This window comes from Penicillium atrosanguineum (assembly GCF_028827265.1).
Source record: "Penicillium atrosanguineum strain IBT 20685 chromosome Unknown utg000008l_segment0_segment0, whole genome shotgun sequence".
Lineage (NCBI taxonomy): Eukaryota > Fungi > Ascomycota > Eurotiomycetes > Eurotiales > Aspergillaceae > Penicillium > Penicillium atrosanguineum.
In genome coordinates this window covers 988,802-997,810 of record NW_026623140.1, presented here as the reverse complement: position 1 = coordinate 997,810, position 9,009 = coordinate 988,802, and the positions used below count along the sequence as shown (strand labels likewise).

Genomic DNA, 9,009 nt, shown 5'->3' with positions numbered 1-9,009 from the left:
CAAGCATGCCATAAAGAGGAGCTATCAAGGACTATTTAATAGGCTTTGGAACTTACAACGGGCTCAGTAGCCTGGAAAGACAGTCAGAGATAGGAATGAAGAGGAAGTGAGGAGGTAAGCTGAAAAAGAGAGGTGCAGAATTGAGCCATATGATAGCGAGATAGTAGCACGACGAGGGGGGGATACAGAGGCTTAACAGCAGAGCTGCTGAGAGATGACTTCGGCTAAATAGGTAGTCGCCTAGTGGAAGTGAGGTCGCAGGCGCACACATGAGGTAGAGCGCTCTTCGGGGGTAAGATCTCGCTATCCCGTGGCTATCAACCACCTCAAGCTTCGTGAACAAAGCCCAGCGAAGTAAAAGCTAAACACAGCAGACGCGAACTACATCTAAGCAGATTGTGAATAGATCCAAGGGCGGAGACTCTACTTGGGTCCTCAAGGGCTAACAATTATAGTATGAAAACCATATCACGTTCATGAGATTCATTCATGTCCAGAACCCCCCTCTTTATGGAGAGTCTCAAGTGCAATGCAAAGGGTATCTATCTAGCATCTCAAGCATTAAACACAACATGCAGTCCCGATCAAGTATGTACCAAAAAAGAAAAATAGAGAAACCGAAACCTTTATGCCATCCCAGTTTAAAGAGACTCAAGCGACCACTTACCACGCGCGCGAATGCTCCGTCCATATGTATAGAACAAATAAGGAATCGGAATCAGCGCAACCGCAATGAATCCAAGAACACTCGCCGCCCACGGCACACCGAGGTTGTGGAACATTGCGGTCGTGAAAAGCGGAAAAGTGCCCGCGAACACGGAGCGCAGGAAGGTATTCGCCGCAACAGCACTAGCCGAGTATCGCTGAAATGTATCGATGAGGTAATTCAGAGCAGCTTGGAAGATAGTGAAGAATCCGAAACCCATCATCACAGCACCAATAATAGGTCCGATCCAATGAATGTGTTTCGGACTCGTCCAGCCGAAGACGAACAGTCCCGCTGCAAAGAGAATAGAGCCCAACATCATGGGCGGAAGACGGGCTTCGGGGACGGCGCGGTTGTTATTCGCTTTGAAGCGTTTGATATAGAATTTCTGGTTTCCGATATTGATTACGGCGCCGATGAGGATGCCGACGAGGTATGCGAGGAAGGGCAGGGCGCCGACGACTTGGTTCCAGCCTCGTAATTCTTGGAAGACGATTGGGAAGGCGGCGAGACTTAGGTAGAGGATTCCGTAGACGAAGGAGGCGTAAAGGGCGACAAGGAAGCAGATTGGTGTTGCGAGGAGTTGGAAAGGGCGGACGAGGTATTTGTTGCCTAGTTCTTTGATAGTAACATCCCATTCTTCGTGACGGGCGTGCAGGGCCCAGTTGCCTGTTGTGAAGCGTAGGCGGCGGGCTTTGTAGACTAGTAGCACTGGAGGGTAGCTTTCGTCGATGAAGAGAAGGTCCAGGACGAGGAAGAACATCATCATGATTCCAGTAAGCTGGAGTTATGTTAGCTTGTCCATATAATCATGATGGAGGGTTGACTTGCATATTCAGTCCATCGCCAGCCTAGATAACTCTGGCAAATCGCACCACCAACAATAGGACCCAAGACAGGGCCACCAACAACAGCCATGGCATATCCAACGATTGCAGCACCGCGCTGCTCAGGCGTCCAAATATCAGCCAGCACACCACCGGTATTAGTCACCGGCGCAGACCCAAAGAAACCACAGAAGAATCGAGTCAACATGATCGTCTGCAGATCCTTCGCCACCGCCGTGCCAAAAGACATGATAGCAGCGATGAAATACGGCACTAGAACAGCCGGCTTGCGGCCAAAGACCTCAGACAACGGCGCCCAAACAAGAGGCCCAAGACCCAACCCAAAAAGAAGCAAGGAAGTACCAAGCGTCGAAACCTCTGTCGAAACACCAAACTCATCGCTAATCTGCGTTTGACCCGTTGAATAACTACTCTCATCAGCACCAGCATCCAAAGCTCTATCAAGCAGGAAAACTCACATCGAACTCGCCCAAGTAGCACCTATCCCCAAGAACGACCCAAATTAGCTCCACATTCCCCGCACAGCATCCCCTCAGATTCACATACCCATAGTCGTCAATCCATATAAAACCGTTGTAACAGCCTTCTTCTTGAACCCCCAATTCAAAGGCCGATACGGATCATCCGGCCCCTCGAACTCAACAATGGCATCTGAACTCGTTTTCGTATGGGATAGCGGATGTGTGAATTTCGCCGTCTGCCCGGGCTCCCGACTGCGTATGCGCGATACTACTGATTGCGCGTGCTGCTCGAAGACGGAGAGGCCTGATGCGGCGGTGCTTTGCTTGTCTAGTCTGTTCGGAAATGTATTTGCCGGGGTTGATTCGTGTGATTCGATGTCGACGGAGCTGTGGGAGAAGTTGTCGTGGTCGTGGTCGTGTTCGTGGTCATGGTCGTGGTCGTTGTCGTGGTCGTGGTCTGATTCGCGGTCGAGGTCAGGGTTGTGGGCATGATCGGTTTGCGCCATGGTTTATATGTGTGCGCCCAATGCTTTGGGATGCACACTATGGGAGGTAAGAGTTGAAGAAAGAGTTCAGAGCTTGAGCTTGCGCTGGCGCATTCTCCAAATAACAAGAAGGTGCAGTGGAAAAAGATATAGCCCCGTGCTGAAGCTTTGATGGACAGGAACCGTGGATCACGACGTCATTCTCTCCCAAGGAAAGAATCAAGATGATTGCAATATGTGCGCTTGTTCTGGATAACCCGGGGGCCGTCCACTGCGTTTTATCCAATTGCTTTTTCGGACCTCCGACGCCGAGCCGTCTTATCCGGGAGGCGCCTTGTGGGCCTCGAACGAGGGTATCGGCTCTTACAAGCAAAGCCGATCGCTTGACCCCTCCATACTCGCACAAGACAGCTACAGACAGCTACAAAGAATAGGTCCGGAGATATGGCATCTGTTACTCGGCCTCCGATATGCCGAGCAATTTTCATAATCCGAAGACCCTCATCTCGGCGAGTATGTCTCAAAGCCGAAATCGGGACCAACTAATTAAGCTAACTAAGAGGGGCATGTGGAGTTTTCCCGAACGGAGTCGGGACAGCCAACCAGGGATGTGGAATCAGGTAGCTACGGAGCATTGATTTACTGAGTACTCGATAGGAGACAACGCATCGCGGTGGATTGTCAATCATCTTGACGTGTTGGAAGTAACGGCGATCAGGGTGGAAGATGTCACATGATATCGGATTCCAGATTCCGCGTTCAACATTCTATCCTCTACTTGTGTTGACTGGCTTTTATGATACAATGCGATGGCTATAGACAAAACGCCCGTATGGAAAGGTGAAGATCCCCACTCTACCGCCAATCTATCAGTGTGTGCTCTCCCACCTGTTCAATGCCTCCATCGCAGCTGTGACCTTCAATCCGATACGAGCATCCAGTTCGTAGCTTTCCCACCGAGCAGCGTGTTCCAGATATTCCTTACACTTGCGAACCTGCTCCTTCTCGTTCAAAGGCTTCTTCTCACCCGATTCTGTAGTTGCTTTACCAGACAACCCATGTAGAGCCTGGTAGGTCGGGCGCTCCATCCAGAGATTGGCAGCCATTTCAAAGTGCGCAGCCGGGAGAACCCAATCGTCCCTAAGATGGCCCTTGAAGAGCGCCTTTTCATGATTCAAAACTTTAGTCTTAAGAATCTGCTTCGCCTTCTCATAGTTATGCAGGGATCGGTGCACAGCAGCTCTAATGAGGTCAAGAATAGCCTTCTCCTCAGCTCCCTCGCGAGACCATGTCTCGTTAGCATCGCTGTCGCACCATGCCAGTCGAGCAAGGGATTCCTCAAGCTGGGCTTCTGTCATGCGGCTATGACCATTCCAGAAGAAGATCATCTCCTCGATGGGATCCACGCCAATCGCATTCACCAGGGGAACATTCCAGTCCTTGGCACGTGCTTCCCACTTGGCGATTTTGCGGGTCACGAAAACGTCGAAGGGCAGTTGGCGCGCCATGAACTTCTTCCTGCCTGCATGGGATGGGGCTTTGCGGATGTACTCGGCCGCCGCCGCGGCATGCTTCTCGGCTTGCTTGGGATCTGAGACGATACATTGGCGGTAAAGTGCGACGTGGCAAGCTCCGGCGATGTAGTAGTACAGAGACCGAGACCAGGAATTGAGATCCACACACTGCGAAATTTAGTTCCGGACACAAAAGACAGATGAAAATGTAAAGGTAAAGTGAAAGGCAATGGAAAGAACTGACCTCGATGAATGCATCACAGCACACGTCGTATCTGTGCAGGAACAAGGCGTTCAAACTCTTCTCAAACGTGCAGAGCGCCTCAACCTGCTTGAGCGGACTCTTATTATCAGAAGACAGGAGCTCCAAAGCACCCTCCAAATCCTTATTGGCACCCATCATCCGCGATTCTTCTGCCAGCCAGAGTCGAGAATTAGGGAATCGGGACCGCATCTCGGCCAACAGCGCATCCAGTCTCTCCTGCGGGTATCCCTCGACGTCATCCTCACCAGGAGTCGGATCGGGCATGATGTCACAATAACGGACAAACCCGTTGTAGTAGCCCAATAGCGCCAATGCAGCCATGGCACCGATCAGGTTGTGGAACTTACTGGCTTGCCAGAGCATGCGCAGGCCCCGTTGCTTGTCGCCACGGAAGCCGATAATAGAGAGGAGTTTGCTAAATGCGGGGGGCACCATAGAGATGAGAAGGAGGAGGATGCCGAAACAGAAGTTGGCGCCGGAGTGCACGAAGATGTCGATCTCATTTTGGAAGATGTCCGAATCAGGATCGTGAGTGATAATATTGGACCCGTTGGGGGTAGAAGTGCCCGAAACATCAGAAGCGGGCTCATTGATACCCATTCCCGAAAGGGACTTGGCGAGGTCTTTCTCTTCTGTTGAAATGAGTTGACCTTTCTCCGATGACTTGCTGATTGTGTCCGATCGGACTGGACCGGCCTTTGAAAGATCACTTGAGCTATTAAGAAGGTCGCGATTGGGGTCTCTCAACTCCATGAACTTTTCTTCCATCTTCATAATGGCATCCAATGCGATGTACGCCTTGCGCAAGCGGTAGAAAGCCTTGATACTCTCGGTCAAGCTCTCGTTGAGAACGCCGACCACGGCGCTCATCAATTGCGCAATAGCCTGGCATAGTGCATATTCCGTTCCCGGGGCATAGATCTCCGATCGGAAAGCATTGGGGGCATGGGAATTATGTTGCGCCCGGTGTTGTTCACTGGCGGCGGACGTCTCAGCCTCATAAAGCCGCTCGGACGCTCCTGGATGTCAGCACGGTTACCGCCCGTGGGAAAAGCGAACGAACCTTGTCGCATAATCTCCTGCTCAAATCCCAAGGTCGCGCGCACGAATGCTACCACACCTTTTCCCAACTGCAGCGTGTCAGCATACTTCCTAGACTCTTCCCGCTACGTCATAGAGCACGTACATTGTGGAAAGTCGATGTGCCCTTCGCAAGCCCATTTTCGGCGCCGTCGACATCGTCATTCAGGATCAAAGTGGCCGCTATTCGCTTATTAGGATTATTCATAGGTGAAGGAAAGCGACACGGTACCTTTCATCGCATCATCCACTATGGTTCCCCGCTCGAGATCGTCAGCATGCAGTTCACCGCTCCTGTCCCCAACTCCTACCAGCGCCATGACAGTCAGGTCTGGGATCGACGATACTTACAGTCTTTCACTTCGGACAGCGAGTCCAGCGACTGTGTGGAGGCATTGGCCGGCTTCTTGCCGTACAACCAGGAGCCTACGCGCAGCATGGTGAAAAGAGATCCGAGATCGCCAGGATCGCCGAGACAGGTGGAGATGACCTAGGTGAGAAAGTAGAAGGAAAAGTTCGGTCAAAGCAGTTTTTTCATGGCCCTAAGGTAGACGGATCGGGAAGAATGTCAACGGTTCCATAAGATGCAGCACGGACATCCGAGAACGATTGGGGATAGGGAAGAGGAGATAATAAATAAATCAGCGTCGTGGGGTAATCTCCGAAGCCCCAAATCTGGTGCATCGAATCAGACGTCTGAATTCCCAGGCTTTGAGAGGCCGCGTGCCGGCGGCTCCGAGGGGCGATTTATCGGTGCATAACTTGCACCGGATGGCGAGCTATCCTTGAGGCTGAGGGAGCTGTAGCCATACACGCTATGTCCACAGACAGATACAGTCATAATATGAAGCATCACATTACCTAACTGTCTCTCTATCCTACATCTGTGCTATAGCTACTAGCTCGCAAAGTAGTATAAACCGCGTTGAACACCTCAGGACTCTTATCGCCTATCGCATCCTGACTAAGTCACCGACCTCCTCAAGCTCGAACCCTCCAGAACCCCATCTACATCCCATCATCAACTCCATCCTCACGACTTCTTTCCTCTCCGATCGGGCCTCACGATCAATCTCACCTCATCAAGAACCCAAAGTCCAACCAAAGGACCCTCACAACCGCCACCGCAATGTCCAATTCCACTACCCAAACCAAGGCTGAGCCCTCCGACCAGCCCCAGCAGCAACAGAAGCCCCAGGTTCTGGAAGAAGACGACGAATTCGAAGATTTCCCCGTCGAGGGTACGTTCTCACAACCCCATGCAACCCCACGCAACCACACTCCAACCCCAAATCGGAATCAACGCTGACAATGACGACAGACTGGCCCCAGGAAGAAGCGGAGCAAGCCGCCGGCTCAGCAGCCAACGGCGGAAACGAGCACTTGTGGGAAGAGAGCTGGGATGACGATGATGCCGCAGAGGACTTCTCCAAGCAGTTGAAGTACGTTTTTTTTTTTCCATGTTACGGTGGTTTAGCATCCCTACCACGCCAACATCCCCACACTTGAATCAAAGGCTAACGAGATGAACTACAGGGAGGAACTCAAGAAGGTCGAGGCTGCGCACTAGGCTAGATGGGAAACTAAACAAAACAACGAACGCACCTCGCAATACACACTATACCCCCCTTGTTTAGATTGAGAGAATGAGAATGGGAGCTGGGCTGCATTCGATGGGGACTGCGCCCGGATGACCTGCTATTCTAATCTGTTGACTGGTCTGTTACCTGCTAAGGCAGAGCCTGGAAGTTCTGGGATGTGTTTTAGACTAGATTCCCGGGGTTGCATGGACCAAGCAAGCAAGGATGAATTAATGACGATGGGGCCTGCGCCTCCACTATCAAGTGCAGACATGTTCACCTTTTCAATGCTGGGTTTCGTAGACTTGTATGGTCACGATCGCTATGTACAATTACCTACCTAGGTACTCAAGTAGCCACCCCAAGGTACCTATTTAGGCCTTACTTCCCTCCAAGGTCCTCGACGGATCATCACAGCTTCGGTCCCGTATCTACGACACGCACAACTTAGCCCCAGCCCAACAATAGAGATGAAATTTGAAAGAAAATTTTGATTTATAAAACGATGTAGGCTGTGTACATTACAGTGTCGTGAAAATGACCCAACAGGTCCAGAAAATCCAGTCTCAAATCCCGCAAGGAATTCGCCCGGACTCTCTTTATGCCATTTACTTACTGGACAAAGCAGCAACACCGGGCAGGTCCTTGCCCTCAAGGAGCTCAAGAGAAGCACCACCACCAGTAGAGACGTGAGAGAGCTTATCCTCAACACCGTACTTAGCAGCAACAGTAGCGGTATCACCACCACCAATGATAACAATGGAACCACTCTGCGCAGCTTTAACGGCAGCATCGAGAGTCTTCTCGGTCGCGTTAGCGAAAGGCTTCAACTCAAAGACACCGGGGGGACCGTTCCAGAGAATAGTCTTCGCCTCGGCAATGGTCTTCTGGTAAAGCTTAACGGACTCCGGACCAACATCCAGACCCATCAGGCCATCAGCGATACCCGTGGCATCGGTGGCAGTGCCAACGGTAGCGTCAGCGGAGAACTTATCGGCAGTGACGTAATCGACAGGAAGGACGATCTCGACGTTGTACTTCTTGGCCTTCTCGACGATGTCGCCGACGATCTTGCTGCCGGCCTCGTCGAAGAGGGAGTTACCGATCTTGACGTTCTCAAGAGTCTTCTTAAAGGTGAAAGCCATGGCGCCGGTGATAATCAGGCTGTTGACCTTAGGGAGGAGGTTGTCAATCAGCTGGATCTTGTCGGAGACCTTGGCGCCGCCGAGGATGGCGAGGAAGGGACGAGCGGGGTTCTCGAGAGCTTTAGCGAAGTACTCGAGTTCCTTCTTCACGAGGAAGCCGGCGGCCTTCTGGGGGAGGTCAACGCCGACCATGGAGCTGTGGGCGCGGTGGGCGGTGCCAAAGGCGTCGTCTGAAGGAGTGGTTAGTTAGTTATTTTTTGTGTAAAGAATGAAGTGAATTGGGGGTGGTACGTACTGACGTAGATGTCACCGAGAGCAGTGAGGCCCTTGCGGAACTCTGCAACCTTGGCGGCATCGGCCTTGACCTTCTTGCCATCGGCGTCCTTGGAGCTTCCCTCCTCCTCGGCGTGGAAGCGCAGGTTCTCAAGCAGGATAACCTGGCCACCGGAGGCGCTGTTAACGGTCTCCTCGACCTTGGAGCCGACGCAGTCCTCAGTGAAGGTGACGGGCTTGCCGAGCAGCTTGGACAGGACAGGGACGACGGGCTCAAGGCTGTACTTCTGGTTGACCTTGCCGTCGGGACGGCCGAGGTGGGACATCAGGATGACGGCCTTGGCGCCGTTGTCGATGGCATACTTGATGGTGGGCAGAGCACCGACGATGCGCTGGTTGTTGGTGACAGCCTTGTTCTCGTCGAGAGGGACGTTGAAGTCGACCTGTAGGGATTGTTATGAGCCATTGGATCGTGGGAAGAGGTGGTGAGAGATTAGGAACATACACGGATCAAGACACGCTTGTCCTTGAGGTCACAGTCGGTAATGGGGAGCTTGTTGGAGAGAGACATTTTGTGTAGTAGTCTGTGATGTCAGTGAAGGTTTTGGAGGTTGGGAGAATGTATAGGTAATACCTCGACAACGAGCGGGAT

The 9,009-nt window shown here is 52.0% G+C and overlaps 4 protein-coding genes across 4 annotated transcripts; 1 reads left to right on the top strand and 3 right to left on the bottom strand.

The window, feature by feature from the left end:
• Window positions 1–641: 641 nt before the first annotated feature.
• On the bottom strand, window positions 642–2,521 carry N7443_009878 (MFS transporter; the record flags this gene model as incomplete). The annotated part of the gene is made up of 4 exons (XM_056889934.1): window positions 642–1,487; window positions 1,538–1,961; window positions 2,013–2,034; window positions 2,101–2,521. 4 exons carry the CDS (start codon window positions 2,519–2,521, stop codon window positions 642–644), a joined length of 1,713 nt encoding a protein of 570 aa, XP_056736425.1.
• An 848-nt stretch (window positions 2,522–3,369) lies between these two features.
• On the bottom strand, window positions 3,370–5,798 carry N7443_009877 (TTC39/IML2 family protein; the record flags this gene model as incomplete). Its single annotated transcript, XM_056889933.1, has 5 exons — window positions 3,370–4,182; window positions 4,259–5,298; window positions 5,343–5,409; window positions 5,466–5,542; window positions 5,711–5,798. 5 exons carry the CDS (start codon window positions 5,796–5,798, stop codon window positions 3,370–3,372), a joined length of 2,085 nt encoding a protein of 694 aa, XP_056736424.1.
• Window positions 5,799–6,488: 690 nt separating this feature from the next.
• Window positions 6,489–6,929, top strand: N7443_009876 (proteasome regulatory particle lid subunit SEM1; the record flags this gene model as incomplete). The annotated part of the gene is made up of 3 exons (XM_056889932.1): window positions 6,489–6,600; window positions 6,681–6,801; window positions 6,896–6,929. The coding sequence occupies 3 exons, from the start codon at window positions 6,489–6,491 to the stop codon at window positions 6,927–6,929; spliced, it is 267 nt and encodes an 88-aa protein (XP_056736423.1).
• Window positions 6,930–7,547: 618 nt separating this feature from the next.
• Window positions 7,548–8,928, bottom strand: pgkA (phosphoglycerate kinase pgkA; the record flags this gene model as incomplete). Its single annotated transcript, XM_056889931.1, has 3 exons — window positions 7,548–8,314; window positions 8,380–8,800; window positions 8,863–8,928. The coding sequence occupies 3 exons, from the start codon at window positions 8,926–8,928 to the stop codon at window positions 7,548–7,550; spliced, it is 1,254 nt and encodes a 417-aa protein (XP_056736422.1).
• Between the last annotated feature and the right edge of the window lie 81 nt (window positions 8,929–9,009).